The sequence below is a fragment of the Pygoscelis adeliae genome, unplaced genomic scaffold, assembly GCF_000699105.1.
Source record: "Pygoscelis adeliae isolate BGI_AS28 unplaced genomic scaffold, ASM69910v1 Scaffold154, whole genome shotgun sequence".
Lineage (NCBI taxonomy): Eukaryota > Metazoa > Chordata > Aves > Sphenisciformes > Spheniscidae > Pygoscelis > Pygoscelis adeliae.
The window spans coordinates 328,447-345,855 of NW_008825113.1; the positions used below are offsets into that span (position 1 = coordinate 328,447).

The 17,409-nt window shown below is 43.3% G+C and overlaps 1 protein-coding gene across 1 annotated transcript in view; it reads left to right on the forward strand.

Annotated features, from left to right (window-relative positions):
• HUNK (hormonally up-regulated Neu-associated kinase) overlaps positions 1 to 17,409 on the forward strand; it is a 38,243-nt gene that overhangs the window by 5,392 nt on the left and 15,442 nt on the right. The window contains exons 3-6 of the mRNA XM_009328012.1: positions 5,104 to 5,159; positions 10,672 to 10,807; positions 12,658 to 12,785; positions 15,397 to 15,532. Coding sequence (XP_009326287.1) covers positions 5,104 to 5,159; positions 10,672 to 10,807; positions 12,658 to 12,785; positions 15,397 to 15,532 — 456 coding nt within the window. The remainder of the gene's footprint in view (positions 1 to 5,103; positions 5,160 to 10,671; positions 10,808 to 12,657; positions 12,786 to 15,396; positions 15,533 to 17,409) is intronic.

Here is a 17,409-nt window from a genome sequence, read left to right on the forward strand (position 1 = left end):
ATATGATCCAGTTGCTCAGGGTGCTACGGGATTCCTGCCTTGGTACCCACTACTTTGACGTGTTGGCTTTGATAACTTCCATCCTATTAATTTTAAGTGCCAGTAGTGTGGCTGCTGATGCAATATTTATGACAGATCCTGCGCTACAGAACAAAGTCTCCTTTTGAAGTGCAAAGCTGGTTTGTCTTTCTATTTTATGTCAGATTTCAAAATTACCTTTGGGCATTCTCTCTTGGAGTACTCTGCTGTAAACAAACTAAACATTGTTTTAGTAAAGACAATGGACTGAATTCCTCTTTTACAGAGGCAACTGCATTGAATTCAGTGACGCTGTGACTGATAAAAGAATCAGGCTCAATAAATATTTTGATAACAAAGCCTTTGAAATGTGTACACTGATGTGATGATGAACCCAAATCTCTGCAACCTTTCCAGCTCACCACTGGCTCTTGCATGGGGCTAGAAAGCGGGCTTGCAGCTTGGTAGTTAAGGAGTGATTTTTCATGATGCTGTTATGATTGAAAATAAGATGCAGGAGACAGCAGCCAGCCTCTGCTGCTTTGCAGCTGCTTGCTGGTAAAACCTTCCTTCTCATCCCTCCTCCCCCAGACAAGAAATAAAATGTGAAATGCAAACACTTCAATTTTGCTGTCTGATGCCTGCAATGGCACTGAATAAGCTTCTTTCAAAAGCACGCTGAGCTGACAGCTGAAGCCTGGGGTAGCTCGCTCAGTGAAGCAGGCTCATGTTGCTTGGTGGAGTCACTGGCCGGAGTTGAGGTTTCCAAAGTGGTCTGTGAAGCTCTAAGCAAAGCCAGAGAAAAATCAGCCCCATCAACAGAAGAAGAAACTCCCAAACAAACCATCCCGTGAAGCAGGCCTATTTTCAAATATGGGGAAAGATGACTGTATACTGCTAGCTTCGCATGCTGACAAGGCATAAATATATGCTGGTTCTCCACATTGTGGTAATGCAGCTTGATCTTTCTTGAGTGTCTCCATTATTCATGGATTTGACTAATGTGTACCACAGTTAGACACTCTCAATGTCACAGAACTAAGCCCTCAGAAAAAAGCAGAAGTTTTTGTTCCTCTGGTATTTAATCACCGAGGGTGCACTCTGGTATTTTGAAGTTTTTCAGCGATGAATGCCAAAAATTTGCTTAAGGGGAAAAAAAAATAATCCTTTAGTCCCATTTTTTGAGGTGCCAGGACAGGAACAAGATCGGATTTACCTCAAGGAGGGAAACTGAAGGTCTCCAGCATCTATGTTTCTTCTCCCCACCTCAGCCCCACACAATGTGGCACGTGCTGCTGGCTGCATAAGGGAACGCTTGCCCAGCCTTTCCAGTTGCCAAGCAGCTGTGCCCAGCTCCAGCAGCCCACCAAGAAGGGCAAGCCACGTGCGTGATTGAGGACCCTTGAGTCTGCAAGGACCGGCACGTGTGCATGATGTTCAATGCCTTGGGTCTTCCCATTGACTTCAACAAGGATTTCAAGTGCTGTGTGTGTCGTAACTGGTAACTCACATTCTCTCTTGCAGTTTGCAGCTATTAAAAACATGCAAAAATCTCCACTGACTAGAATACATAAGGTGGTATGTTTGCTTGTATTTGATAAACCATTTATAATATAGTGCATGAAATTCAGGGTTCCCTGACACTTTTGGGTGCGATGGTGCTACTTTTTCCATTACGATGAATGAATGTAAACATTCAAACAAAGCAGCAACTCAGATGAGCCTCTCTTTGTAAAAAATAATTTACGTTTGATTCGGACAGAACTGACATAATAAAGCATTTAGGAACTTTGGGGAAATCGGCCCTGTCTTTCTGTAGGATGAGCAGATACATAATTGGATTGTACCACTGCACTTTTTGTTAAAAGGAGGGTAATTTGGTGCATTGTTGAAGTCTCTTAAAGTATTCACTGAATAACCCTTCTGTCCTGACAGACGCGGATCTTACCCAGACACGCAGGCTCTATTGGCACTTCTGCTGTCCTGGCTGCGGGAACCTGCCACCTCTGTGCCCCGCTGCCAGCCTGCCGCAGGGGGATCGGGCTGCCCAGGGGTCCTGCCCGGTGCCCGCCCACGGGTCCACATCTGCGTAGCAGCGGTTCTCCAACTATGGCTTAGTCTGGGGATTTTTCATTTGGTTCCGTACAGCTTTTGCTTTGCATTTCTAAGGCTGGTTCACATGGAATCTTCTTGTTAGGTTGTATCAAGGAGTAAAAACCTCTTGTCCTAGCTCCCAGTGTCACACCAAAAAAAAGTACTTTCATATTGACATCGGTTGGCAAAAATGCGATGCACATGGACTATTAGATCAGTTACCACTTATTGGCAAATTTGCTGAGAATAGACATATGGGTAAACATCTTTAATTAACCAGGTCTGATTGCACTCTATACTGAGGCTATATTTTATTTTTTTTTCCTCTGATAGCTTTAAAATGCCCTGTAGTATTTACCATTAGTTTTACTTTTTTAACCTTGAATCCTTTTAAATATCTTTTCTTGTGTTTATTTTTAGTCCTCCTGTCACTCATTTATTATTCTAATGGCCTGCGTGTCTTTTCTCCTCAACTTACAGCTTTCATCTTTCCATTCCCTTGCCTTTATTTTTAAAGTCTTACCTGTTCTTAGCTAATGTTTAATATACTCAGAGCTTCCAAACGGTCTTTCTCCTTGCTTTGAGACATTGTACTGAGCATTGCAGCGTATGACCTGAAGCTCGATGTACTTCTATTGATTTCAGTTTAGTTTTGTTTTGGGGGGGGGGGGTGGGTTTTTTTAAGTTCTTAAAGGCACCAATCTTTCCCATAGTGTTTTTTTGGCAGTCTCTCCTGCTAAATTCCCGGCCCCGATATCTTTCTAGAGGCTAGTCGCACTGGCTGTGAAAACCTCCACCTGCAAGCAATAAAGACGTGAGACGTGAAGAAATAAGCCCTTTTTTGGCAGTAGAGGGAAGCAGAAGTGGGTTGATCCAGAGCCATCTGGCAGGGCACGTCCTCCTTGTACCAAGCCATTTCTCAGCGGCAGCGGTTGCCCTACGAGGGAAGCTCCTTCTGGAGGATGCAGGGCGGTGGGTCTGCAGCACCGCCGCAGCACATGGAGTCTCCCGCGGATGAGGAGAGGGATGCCGTGGGTGCCAGCCGGGCTCACGGGGTGCACGGCCCAGAGCCGGTGCTTGCCCTCAGGGTGGGAGCAGGGCTGGAGAGTGGGCTCTTTGTAGGCTGGGTCTTGGTCAAAACACCGCCAAATGTGGTTACATCTCTGCCGTGGTATTTGAAATTAGCTGTCATGTTTAACATGGCTGGTTTCCTCAAGTTAACACACTGGGTTATTGCCAGAGGAGGGAACATAATCACCTCCTTCTGTCTCAGGCTGGTGCTTTATTGTCTGAGTTACGTTGCTTCTCTGAGAAGAGGACTGGTGCAGAAGGCAGTCCTCTCCTCAGGAAGTGTTCGGCTGGATGCTCTAGGAGAGCCTGGATATCGCCCCTGAATACCTGAAATTTGCAAAATACTCTCCTTCGGTAGACTTATATGGTATTTCCCCTATTTCTTTTCACACGTGAAGCAAGGAAAATCTGCAAGAAATGCTCACTGGGGTGTAGAAACATCTGGTTGGAGAAGGTCCTTGTGGTCGTATTGATGAAGCGAGTGGCATCCTACCTGCAAGTACTCTTCTACCTCAGGTTTATTTGAAACACAGCATGGGCATAAAATGAAATGGAGAGGAACATTTTAAAAAAGGCTTGGAGTTGGTCACAGCTATTTTTCCTTCTTTCCCAGATCCTTTCTTGTGGAAGTAATTTGTTTGGTTTGGTTGGTTTACTTGTCTTATTTTATTAAGCCTTATATCTTCATCTGTAATAGAGGCATCCTTCATTACTCCCTTTGCCTTACAAAGACAAAATACCATGGATGTCACTGACTTCCCATAATTATAGCTGATGGCTTTATTATCCAGATTTTTCAGAAGCATGCTGGCAGAAGCATCACTGCCTGCCTGAGCTATTGATATCCCGGCATGCTGATTGTTAGAAATAGTTTATGTCTGGATGGGGGAAAAATCCTTGTGATAAAGGCACAGCCAACTGCTAGAAGTCATGGACAAGTTGTGCAGCAACCTAAATGATTTTTTCATATTGTACTTAATGCTTAGTCTGTACAGTTTGGGGTTTGGGGGTGGTTTTGTGTGGGTGATCTCTGGGATGTTTTTCTTAGGTAGAACATGGCTTAGGAAAGCGCAACCATGTTCTTAAGTGATGAAAGGGCACATGTAAAGTGAACAATGTGCTGACATACATATCAGAAGAAGGGTTGATCGTCTTGTAGAAGGAGACCGCTTTAATTTTATCCCCTCTCTCCCGAAACTGGTCCAGGCCCTGTTCTGTGCAGTGGCTCTGTGGGGCTGGGCAGGGTGGCATGGTGGAGAAAGCACTAACGTGGCACTCAGAAGAGCTGTGTGGCTTCTTCTCTTGGCTTTGTTACTGGCCTTCTGGATGGCATTGGGCAAGTCATTTCAATCTGTCAGCCTCAGTTTTCACCTCTAGCTTATGGGAGTACCAATGCTGACCACCTCTATAAGGAGTTTGGATGCTTCATCCCCAGGGAAGGTTGATTCTGGTCTCCCGTGTAGACAATAGCAGAGGACAGACATTTGACTCCTCAGATCCCTGCAGAAGAAGGTTTATTCTTCAGCTGTGGCCCGTGAAGAGCCTTTGGTTGTGAAGGGTAATGAGAAAGTCACTTCCAATTCCAAAAACATATATTTGAAATGTTTCCAGCGTATAGGATTTCTGCAAACTTTTAAGTACATGAGAAATTTGAAGAACCTGATTAATTACAGGATGTACTGACAAATGTTTATAAAGTCATTTTGTGCCTGAAGAATAGGTGTGAAACTGTGTGTGAAAGCACTGGTAATTTTGGAGAGGAGACAATGCATGGGGCTTTCTGCTTTGAATGTGGAACCGTGTGCGCTGCTTTCATTATACACGTTATTATATGTGAATCTTGTAAATACACTGATGAGAGTGATGGGAAGCTGCTTCATTATGTTGGAATGCTCACTCAAAATATTTTATTTCTTTCAGAGACTTGAAGATAGAAAATCTGTTGCTAGATGAAGACAACAATATCAAGCTTATTGGTATGAAACCAGTTTGGCAATTCCAGTAATTAAAATTGGTAGTTTTATAGAGAGAGTTTTTGAGGCTTCATAATCCTCCATGTGACAACTGCTAATGTTGCTGCAGAGAGGAGCTGAGAGAGTATAGATAGCAATCAAGCTGTTCCTGACAGCATCTTGTGAAAAAAATGTTCCAAATAATTCAGCTTTAACTTGGTATGGGAATAATCCTACATCTTTTAACCAACAGCTTTATATTCAAATCAGGAACTTCGTAAAGAATTAAAGAATTGACACCACAGAAGTAATTTATTATCTTGATAATTTCGTATTTACTAAGGGTTGGATTCTGCCCCCATATGCATATGCTTCCACTGAAGTCAGTGGGAGTTGCACACATTTTTAGCAGCTGGCAAAATTCGGTCCTATATTTATATTCGTTAAATTTGCTTCCAGCCCCCAGTACAAAATTGGTTTAGAGGGCTGTTAAAAAATAAAGAAGATCAACGGTAGAGTCTTGATTGTATTCGGGTATCAGTTGCACGCAGCGCGCGATTCATTCAAGTTGTGCAGACATTTTAGATTAATCATCAGTGGGTATAGTCTCTCACTGCCTTTGCATAACTCCCATTAATGTTAATGTGGGCATTGAAAAGAAAATACTCCCTTCATAAAATAAACCCCAAACATCTGTTTATATTTATCTCCGTGCCTACACTTTTGCCAACAGCAGTGGTTGCAGACTTAAAAACTCAGCTTTCTTTCTTCAGAAGGTTTCATGATCTGAAAAGTGATGAGAAACACTTAACGTTCAGGTCAAACGGACACTCACTGTAACGTATAAAGCACGTGCATCTCCAAATAAACAGAAGGAGGATGGTTAATGAAATCTGAAATATTCAAAATTTACTTAGGGAATTCAGTCTTTGGAAATATTACCACGACTTTTAGTCATTACTCTGTAGCAAATCAACCGACTCTGGGAAAATAATAGCAAAGAGAACTGCATTACCTCAGCTATGGGTCAAGAGGATACCGATATGTTACCATGAATCATTCATCAGTAATGATGGATACCACCCATTATCTTGATTTAGCAGATAAGTGAGACCAGATGGTTTGCAACAGTGCTATATGAACATCTGATAGATTTAAAGAATTTCTATAACTTTCCCGTTATTGGGTGTTTGATTACACAACAGTATGTGAACTTGACATCCAAACCGAGACCTAATCAGATGATACATGTACAATTAAAACTCGCATGCCAAAAAATGACTTCAGAACTGTTCCTGCAGTTTCATTTGCTTCGGTTGCATAGAAAGGTCTCCTCGCAGTGGGTGGTGTGGGAAGAATAGAGAAAAGAGACAGTTCGATCTTCCATGGCCTCGCTAGCGTTGAAATAAATTGTCCTCAGGTCTGCAGCCTGATGTTTTAAGCAAAGCAGATTGTACACAGTATGTATTTTAAAACAAAGCAATTAAATCCCACCGTCCAACTGGGGTATGTTATTGAAAAACAAAGGTTGCTTTATTAGTAATAATTTTGCTGTAAGTAAAACCAGATTTAATATCACAGTCAGCTCATGCCGTATCTCGCTAGCGACGCTGGTCATCTCTGGTTGTTCACCCTGAAGAAGCAGTGCCTCCGTTCTTCATGCTCTGTCTGCTGCGCTTGTGGGGAAAGCTGGAGCAGGGGCTGCAGAAATCCGCCTCAGGTCCCTGCGCAACCTCTCCTCACAAACACCTCTTTTCCAGGTGGTAGCAAAAGTAGTGCTTGAGGTGCCGCACAGCTTTCCATTGCCACCAGGGTTTCCCAGGACAAGGAAAATTTTCCAGCACCTGTCTGTGGCTGGTGGAATAGACCAGATAATTTACTCCTCTTCCTCCTCCCTGCCTGTTCCCTCACTCAGCTCGTTCAGCACTTAGTACAATATTTTATGTAGTCTGTCTTTCTAGAAATGTGATGGATCGGTTGTGTCATCACATAGTCCTGCCCAGGAAGGTTCTTCAGGAGTGAAGAACATGTTTTGAGGAATTATGTGCTGCTTTTCATGCTTGGGCGAAGAGACTTTAAGCTACAAAACCAGCTCACGTTAAGTGCTTTGGTGTGGGAGCTTCGTCTCCGTGTCTTGTGCAGCAGCAAAAACAATAGTACCTAATAAGAATGTTGCTCTTGTAATAACTGAAATGAAGAAAACCCACCATAAAGGAAAAAGAAAAGGTGAAATGAAGATTAAAAATGTACCAGGAAGTGATATTGAAAGTCCCTGTTTGTTCATGCATTTCAGTGGGAACTGAATCCCTTGAGTCCCTTTCTTCACCCAGCTGCTTAATGGCACCTTGCTTTTGTTACTCTTTTTAGCTACGTGACAAGGTGGTTTATAATATGTTCTTAGATAGTATTATTAGAAAAATTCCCTTTGCTGTGTTAGGTGGACTTATTCTTAGCTGCCTGTTAAGTCTCAAATCTAAGAACATCAGGATTGGAAACACTGGAAATAATTCACCTCTCTTCATCTAGCAGCCCATGGTGGTAGGTGTCTGATGAAGATGCCATGAAAAGCCACTCACGGGCCGTACGAAGTCCTTGGCGTCCTGCTCAGGGACCTATGGCACCAAAAGGACCCTGCCAATATGTAGCTCTGCTGAGCTCTGTGGAGCTCTGCTGGTCAAACTTGGCCACAAGCTTGGTGCTAAGGCTTCTGTTATTTAATAACTTTCCCTATTCCAACTGTCACAGCTTCAGAGATAGGCACATATCCATAGCTTAATGTTGATTTTCTGGAGGCGTTAGAGAGTAGTAGTGTAATGCGATACTTCGATAGTACGAACAGTGGGGGTGGTGGAGTTTCCGTGTCATAATATTTACTTTGGAAAACCAAGTGTGGCCTTTGATCTGAATTCTGGAATTAGCTCGGCTTATTGCAAGGAAGCCCAAGACAGAGGCAGGAATGGCAGTGAAGTTATCAACGCTGGTGGTAATACTGTTCTTATCAAGATCAGCAGCGCATCCTTAATAAAAATCACACTGCGGTCAGGATGGGCTGCCACAGTGTTAATAACAATATTCCCATTTCTTTTTCAATAAAATCCCTGTCCCCAATATGCATGTGTTTGTGCGCATTCTGCATTTCAACAGGCGCTAGGAAAAAAAGTATGCTAGCCTAGATTAAATGAATGAGCTGGAAAACGTAAGATGTTTATAGTTTAAGCAAATAAGATAATTAAAACCTCCACTAGAGTATACCTCCATTGATAATGATAAAAGGATGCTGATTTACACCATCGCAGAATGTAGTCCTTATATACTTTGATTGTAAAGCATTATATTACAGTCAAGTAATTTTGAGGTGGTATGACACAGTAGGGTAAAGACCATGACTAATACTGTGTGGAGATATTATTTCTAGGAGTTTTAAGAAGTATTTTACAGTTGACATAACTCATCTTGGGCCATAGCTAATAAATACGTTAATTAACTAAATGGATCCTCGGAAGTATAAGCCCCAGGGATAATACATATATAGCAGAGATGATTAAGCAGTGTCCAGAGACAGTTGTTTTCCGTCAGAGGCAAGGAAATTGTCCTGATCCTCCCTTCAGTTTTGACAATGTTCTCCAGCAAAAACCCTTTGAGCCTCTTTGGACGTTAAATATGGTGATTCTTGTCTCTCTTGTGCTTGTCTCGCTCTCAGAGATGCAGCCAGTCAAGTGGAAAGCACTGTGCAGTCATTTGGGCACTCCGGCTCACAGTCATCTTTATAATTGCATTTTTTTGTAAGCATTATTATTTTTTCTCCTGGTTTCGTAAGGGAACAAGGCTTATGTGACCGCCCTGTCAGAGCGCTTCTAATACCTTGAGGAACTCCTGTCTGATTTCAGCCAAATTTAACGTGGGATAAAAGCTAAAGGACAGGCCATTACTTCAAGTCTCATGCAAATAAGTAGGCAGATAAGGGAGGGAGACCCAAATTAATGACTCTGTGGAGAGAGAGTATTGCATGGGCTCAGCAGTTGCCTGCTATATTTGGCCTGCAAGATGTGATGCTTTTAGCCCATCCAGGCAGGTGGGTAGCACACCCAGAAATATGCTATTTTATGAAACACATGGATGCAAGAGACAAGTCTACAGGAAGAGGATTCAGTGGTCTGCTTCTCCTGACTGCCTCATATATGTATAAGACGGTTTTCATTTTAAACATGCATACATTCTGGGAGTTTTTAAGAAGACTGGATCAGAAGAAGAAAGGAACAAGACAGATGTCACTGTGCTTAATAGCAGTATTTTTGTTGCAGCTGTCATCAGTAACAAGTTATTAATAAATGGAAACATCTTTGCTTGTGACCTCCCTAGATCCGCTGCTCCTGGATATGTTGCCCTGCAGCAAAGGCCATTCTCCCTGCCTGTCAGCTTTGCCCACGTCATCATCACCCTTGCAAGCTTGTCTTGCTTCTTCCCCTTATCACATCAAGTTGTTTGACTTCGCTTTCAAGACCCTCTGCAACCTCTCCTCACCTTCCCATGTTGTCTCTCAGGCTGTGGTTTCGTAATTGCTTTCTCCCAAGCCAAGCATGGGCTCCCACTGGTCAGGGTGGGCTTGCATGTTGCCCCCAGCCGCTTCTGCCGCTGGTGTGACTCTGTCTTCCTTTTTTTCCTTGCTTAGTGGTTTAATTTTTAAGATCCTTTCTTAAACCCAGCTTACCCTGCAGCTATACCAGCACTGGAGCAGACGAGGGAGATAGCGGGAACACCCTTCTTGGTGCCAGCCTGGGCTTGGGTTGGCGGAGAGCACTTGGGAAAACGGCAGCCTCCATCGGTGCGGAGAGGCTGCCTCTCGTCTCCGGTCAGCTCACGGTGCCAGCCTTTGCCAGTCCCTTGTTATTATTGCCAGCAAAAGAGTGTCAGATACACCCAGGGGCCAGAAATACAATAATTCAAGGCAGAAGTCAGGGAGGGAGGAGCCAAATCAACACATTCCCCTTCTTGCTCCAAGATCTCCCTGTGTTATTTCAGAGCTGAAATGCTGACTCTGCAACCCTGTGCATTTGTGCATCGCCACAGTAGTCCCGGAAAGCAACCCCCTCCCTGCCTTACATCTGATGGCTCATTTACACGATTTAGAGGAAAATGTTGACGAAGTCCCACTTAAACTTGGCCTCTATGTAACATACTGCAGCAGTATGGAATCCACAACAGCCCGAGGTGGCTTTCTGCCCCGTGCACATCACGTAGTGCCTGGGACGAGCTCAACTCCGGTTGTTGACATCCAGTTCCCAGTGAAATGTATTTGCTTTGTGTATGAAATTGATGATTGTGCATGTTCTAAAACTTTTTTATTGTTTGTGCAAATCTCTGGTTATTTAGCACCTCAGAGAAACAAATTATATAAAATTTTTGCATGTGGATGATTTTTTTCTTAGGTAGTTCATTGCTTAGCTTTTGGAAGAAAGTGAGCTTTTTTTCCCTTGTGTTCTAGGGCGGTTTTACCGTATCTGTCTCTTTTATAACTCTATCTCTGCGCCTTTCACAGACTTTGGATTGAGCAACTGTGCAGGCATCTTGGGTTATTCTGATCCATTCAGCACCCAGTGTGGGAGCCCAGCATATGCAGCCCCTGAACTTCTGGCAAGGAAAAAATACGGGCCCAAAATAGACGTTTGGTCCATGTGAGTTACTTCTCTAGTTTATAATTGTTATTACTGTCGTTACCCATTGCTCGAATGAGAAACATTATTCATGTATTTGGCTACCCTGAGTAAGAAAATCTGTTTAGTTAGCATGACTCTCTGAACTAAATTGTACAGATATTTTGTTCTGAAATAGAACATAGATCTTTTACATACCTGTATATAGATTGCTAGAACGTATAGCATAGAGAGATTGCGGTAAAGCACAGCTGTTGATCAGTGATGGTCAGACATAGTAGAAGACATGGCTCTGGCACAAGAGGGCCAACAGCTTTTTTTGTTTTTCCCAAAGGATCCTCAAGCATTCACATGGGCTCCGTGCACTGTCCACAGTCAAGTCTGACAGGAAATGTGATATCGAGTCAGGTCATCACTTTAAAAGCACGGTTGTTAAAGGGGAAATAAAAATGGCCAGAAAACTTGTGAGCCTTTGTGAGCTTACTAGTGGTCAGGCAAAAGAACAGGCAGAGGTAGAGGAAGCTACAAAGATGTTTTGGAGTCAATGAATTTGGCTGCAGTACTGTTGTAGACCGTGCAACTCCCACTACCCTCCTGCTGGCCATGGACATAGCGTCCGTTATCCTTGTCAATCCTGGAGAGGAATTAGCTAAAATTAGTTGAGTTTTAGCTTTTGGTTTAGTATTGATAGATTTTCCCTCATGAAGTGGGGATAATAACATTTGTATAAATTTCAATGGAATAACAAGAGTTATTGTAATTCCCAAGTTGAAGTATTTAGAATGCTTGGAAAATGTAATGTACTGTATAAGTACTACTACTGCTAAGAAAGATAGGCCATAGTTTATATGAGACTAGGACCTGGCTCAAATTCATCTCTCAGTTTGACCCAGTGGGTCCCCTGTTGCACCTGAGGGCTCTTTAGAACTTCCTCTGCTGAAACCTAATTTGCAGTCTGTCCTCCAAGGAGACCCACAGCTTAATCATTGCATGACGACGGAATTTCTCACTCCAGCAGTGGGCTATCGGTCCACATCAAGGGTGAGCGTACCAGCCGTGAGGAACGCAGGCAAACAGAGCACAGTCATTCTTGTAAACCATTTAAACTTCTGCAGTAATAATGTCCTGCTCTTTTTGTTAATAAAAAAACAGAAAATATGGTTAACTCCTACCCTTCCTTATAGCCGAACAAATGGTGTCTGTGATCACGGTTCGTGATAGAACACCGGTTTAGTTTCTTTCTGTTCACATACATGTATTCAGCAGGCTGGGGAAACAAATTCCCAAACGGGAGGAGTTCCACTCAAATTGAATTTAAAGCCCTTTTAAGAGGAAAAAGAGCAAGAGTGCCCAACCCACTTTTCGTGGCTGACTTTGCTGGGCATAAATAAGCAGTAAGTTTTCTGCTCTGAAAAATGTAATTGTTCACACCTGATCTTTGGGTTGTACCAGAGGCTGTGGAGGTCAGTGGAAACCTTTGGGCACTGAACCAAGACCTGTGATGTCCCCGTTGGTGCGGGCAGTCATTCCACACCCAGGGCAGCACCGGGACAAGGCCCCTGAAAGCAGCCTGTTTATGCAGCCTGAGGAGAGACTTAATTGTGGCGTGGCATTTAGCCGAGGAATTGCCTAAGAGCTGGGCTGAGTTCTGTGGCTCCCAGCTTATGTCCTGCACATTGTGTAACCCTCCATGAGCAAACCTCTGGGAATTCTTGCCCAAATCATTGTGTGCAACAGAAGAGAACGCTTTTTTTTGCTCTTTTTTAATAGTTGTCAGACATTAAAGATGAAGTACAGTCACTAAAACTTAAGCCTATGTTTTTCCTTGTTCCTGATGATTTTGGTTTCTTTTTCTCTATGTTTTCTTTTAGTGGGGTGAACATGTATGCAATGTTGACTGGAACATTACCTTTTACCGTGGAGCCATTCAGCTTGAGAGCTTTATACCAGAAAATGGTGGACAAAGAAATGAACCCTTTTCCCACCCAGCTCTCTGCAGGTAATCAGGGGGGTGTGCTGGGACCTGTTCAGATCCAGTCGGTCAGAACCATTGCATTGAATTCTGGATTGTGAGTCATGCTGCCGACATGGCACGCTAACTGTGAAAAATACTTTTTTTCATTTTGACCTCCAAAAGATCTGCGGGAGTTGCTGTAGTAGAACTCCTTTTGCTTTGACTTCTGTATGTAAGCTGGAGAACTGCCAAGTTGTGCTGAATGTGAGAGGAACAAATCTGTGAAAATCTGTGAAATTGCTTCTGTAGAGTAGTTGGTCAGTTTTGCACGTTCAGAAGATTTTAGCTTAGGGTATGAATGCATGAACAAATTATTTTGGAATAATAAATTCCTGGGCATTGTCATGACTAGGGTTGAGTGATAAGCTACCTTGAATGACCTCACATTTATTATGGAATAATGGCATGCACACAGAAAGTTATTTTGGGACAGTGGCCTGTGATAACCTTTGTTTGATCACAAAATGCAAAATTGTGATGTATTAGTATTAGAAATATTAATTCCTGCACTGTCACTAGGCAACAGAATAATTTTTCAGCTTATAGCAAGACTGTTGTCAGCATTTGGAACAAACTCTGTTTTGTCGTTGGGTTTTATTTTTGTATGCTAAATTTGTTGTTCATGGAGAGCTTCTGTTCTCCTTATTTGGCAGCCTGTTTACAAGGGACATTCAATAAAGTTAAAAGATTGCAAATAGAAAAAGGGTAACAGAGCATACATTTTCTCTCAGTACGCTAAGGGTGGCGACCATTGTCATGGGGGAGAAGAGAAAGCCCTTGGAAGTTTTGTCACAAGATGAATTCTCCAAGTACAGATTTACCTGCATACGGAAGAAGTGGGTAGTTAAGGGTTATCAGCGGATCAAGCGGAGTATGTTGTTCCTTGTTCACTCAGCACCTGTATGAAGTACACTTTTCCTGCCAGCAGTTCATATTGCTGGCATGTTGTAAAGTGATAGGTTTACAAGTGAGCTGGGATGCTGCAAGTCTTGCCGTCTACTTGATGCAATTAGAGTGTTTGGTATTCCATTCTTGAGACTTCCCATTAGGATTCAGTTGCACAAAATGACTATTTTAATGTTCTAGCACACGCTCTAAAGTCCCACTGAGTAAATGAAAGGGAAGATTATACCAACTGCTTCATGCTGTACTAATCTAGATGCCAAATCCTGCATCAATTGCAAAGTTACTCTTGAGTTCAGGGACTTGCATGTCATAGTAAACATATTCCAAGTTTGGCAAAAAATTTATCAAACTTCCCTCCCAGAGTGAGGCTTTTACCAATAAAGAGCAGTTATATGTTGCATTCTAGCATCAAACTCTAGCATCCAGTTTGATCTGCTTTGTAACACAAGCATTTAAGGGGTTTGGTTTGCCTGCACTGAGCTGAAGTAGCTGTGTTGGCAAGGCTGTACTGCAGCTTACCCAGAAGACGCATCCCAGAGGACACCATCCCGTGCCACAGTGGTCCTGTGCTGCCGCTGCCCAGGGCACCTACACTAGTAAGGAGACGAGTAGACACGGCATGCTCACGAGGGCGTAGGAGGGGAACCACAGCTCTGCTGTGGGAGAAGGTGGAAAAAAGCCCCCAGGGTCCTGTCCATCTGACCTGGAGAAAACTATGCCGCAGCCATCGCTTCTGCCTCTTGCTTGCCATTGACTTCATTCGGGACTCATTTGGCATCGTCTCACTTGATTGTATCTCCTCTACAAAATCATTCCGATCTTGGTTCTCCCAGAATTAGGTTTCTTTATCTTTGTGCAGAGAATTGTAGAGGACGTAGTTAACTCTTCACTATCTTGTAGCTGATAAACTGAATCTAGCCTTGATAATTTGAGTAATAAAAACCAGACCTAATTAAAACAGAGTTTATTTTCAGCTCAGATACGCACTTCTTGTGAGTCTTTATGCAAATCACTTGATTTCATTGCTCCTAACCATGTAAGAAGCACACGACTTAAAAATATCAGAAAAGTACTTTGAGGGGTTTTGCAAGAGACTCCTGAAGGATGGTTGAATATCACTGAAAGTTGAAGGTTCAGTATCTGAAAACAGAACGAAGCCCATTAATTTTACTGTACTCTTTTAATTTGGCTAAAACCTCCTACAACTGATTGTAGCTTGGATGGAAGCCAGGAGAGAATTTGTCCTTATGATGTCAAAGAGAGTCCAATTCTCCATGTCTTCCCTCCCAGCTCTGCACCCCTCCCCTCCACTCACCCCCAGTCCATCTCCTTCTGCTTTAAACACAGATTGAGTGGTTTGCCTCTGACCTGACTCCAGCCTCTTGTCCTCAGACAAAAATTAAGTTTTGACTAACCTGCTCGGAAACTTCAAACAAGCTCTGAAACAAAAGGCACTTTTTCTCCTCTCCTTTTTGACTCTATAAATCATTGTGACTATAAATCATTGTTTATTTTACTTACTAATCCCTTATCAGGTTTTCCTTTTTCTCAAGGACATTAGGGCATACTGTAAGGAAAACATTCCTTTTTAGCATACTCTTGGTCAGGCTACACACCTGTAGTAACTCAACTACCATGTTAAGTCATAAAGCATATGACATAGCTGTTGTTTTTCTTGATTTCTTCACAGCGGCCATAAACTTTCTACGATCTCTACTAGAGCCAGATCCTGCAAAGAGACCAAACATCCAGCAGGCACTTGCAAATCGATGGCTTAATGAGAATTACCCTGGGAGAGCACCACCTAATGTCACATATCCAAACAGGTACTATGCAAAAGAGTGGAGAAAGCCTGCCAGGGTGTATATACATTAAAACGTAAATGACTCTGGCGTTGCAGTTTCATTCCTTGTGTGACAGCGTCCCTCTGCATTTTCTGGGATTGCTTTTGTGACTCTGTCCTAAAAGTTGTTAGGATTGGCCATTGAATACGTGTTGCTTAAAATGGTCAAAAACGATACCTTAAATTACAAGCTGGCATGTGATGCATTATTTGCAGGGTGGTCTGGGGTGCAGATCATATGATTAATTGGCTCCAGACCTTGGAATGGATAGGAGTGACAGGTAGTTCATCAGTTCTGATCTTCTCCTTGTTTGTTGGTAAAAGCCAAGCTACTTTTCCAGTAGAGGCTATGCTTGTTTGTGATACATATGTGAGGTTTTGTGGATTAGGTAAACATGCAAACCGTGGTGAGAAAGGTCAGAATTAAATGATCGTGCTTTGTTGGTTGTTGATCTTGAATACCTGTGCAATGCTGAATGCATGACTAAATGCAGAGAACAAATCTCATGGCCAGTCAAACATCCATCTAGGGAAAAAGAAAAAGGAAGATACTTGTGGTCCACTTCGGTTAGAAATAATCTTGCTTGACTTTAAACATCTGCAGTGTAGAGTTGACACATGAGCCAGCCAGCCTGGGCTCTCGTTACAGTCAATGGAGAGAAATAAGGGCACTTTTTACAGGATGATTCACCTGACTTTTTGATTCTGCAGTAGGATGACTTTGTGCCCAGAAGATCCAAGTTCCTCCGCAGTGACTGTAAATGGAGCCTCAGGCAACTCACTTAGAAATATATGTGTATATTTGAGCAGATAAAACCTCCTTCCTCTATCAAAGCCCTCCAGCTGTGTCTCATACACAATCTAGTACCTGCAGAGGATTCACTGTAGGAGTTACTAGCTTGCAGACCAAGATCCTAAGTTACACTGAGGCAAAGACAGCAACTTAAAGCCTAATTTTGGTGCGTAAAATTTGATAGTGCCCCAAAATTTCTGTCCTAACTTGCTAAGAGGAGTCCCTAAGTGAAGATCCTAACTTCCCCCCTACAGTTTACTCAGTTGCCAGACACCAGATGTAGCATATGCCTAGGGGCATGATGACTTACTTTTGTCTGAATGTCTGAACCAAAAATGATTTGGTGTTCACCAGCCAGGCCATCTTTTTGTGTCAGTGCCCTGAAGGACTTGGTCCCATAGGCACGCTCGAGCCATGCTTACAGCCAGCCTTCACCATTCAGCCCAGGTCACAGCTTTGCTGGTAAGAGTGCCTCCCACCCGTTTTCCCCTCTGCTCCACTGCTAGCCAGATGAACAGGGTATGTTATTTAAACTAGAGGTGCTGGGGAGGGGAACCTCAATCCATCCCACTCCTACCAGTTTGATGCCAGGGCCAGCAACAGATGCCCAGAGCCTGGAGAAGGATCACAGGTCAGCAGGAGAGCGCCTGAAGAACAGCCCATTATTGGCATCATGGAGATATGGTGGGATGGCTCCTATGATTGGAGTGTTGGGATGGAGGGATACAGGCTTTTTAGGAAGGACAGGCAGGGGAGATGAGGAGGGGGTGTTGCCCCCTGTGTCAATGACCAGCTGGAGTGCATGGAGCTCTGCCTGGGGATGGATGAGGAGCCAACTGAGAGCTTGTGGGTCAGGATTAAAGGGAAGGCAGGGATAGGTGACATTACAGTGGGGGTCTGCTACAGGCCACCCGACCAGGAAGACCAAGAGGATGAGGCCCTCTATGGACAGATAAGAGCAGCCTCACCCTCACAAGCCCTGGTCCTCATGGAGGACTTCAACCACCCCGACATCTGTTGGAGGGACAACACGGCAGGGCATAAGCAATCCAAGAGGTTCCTGGAAT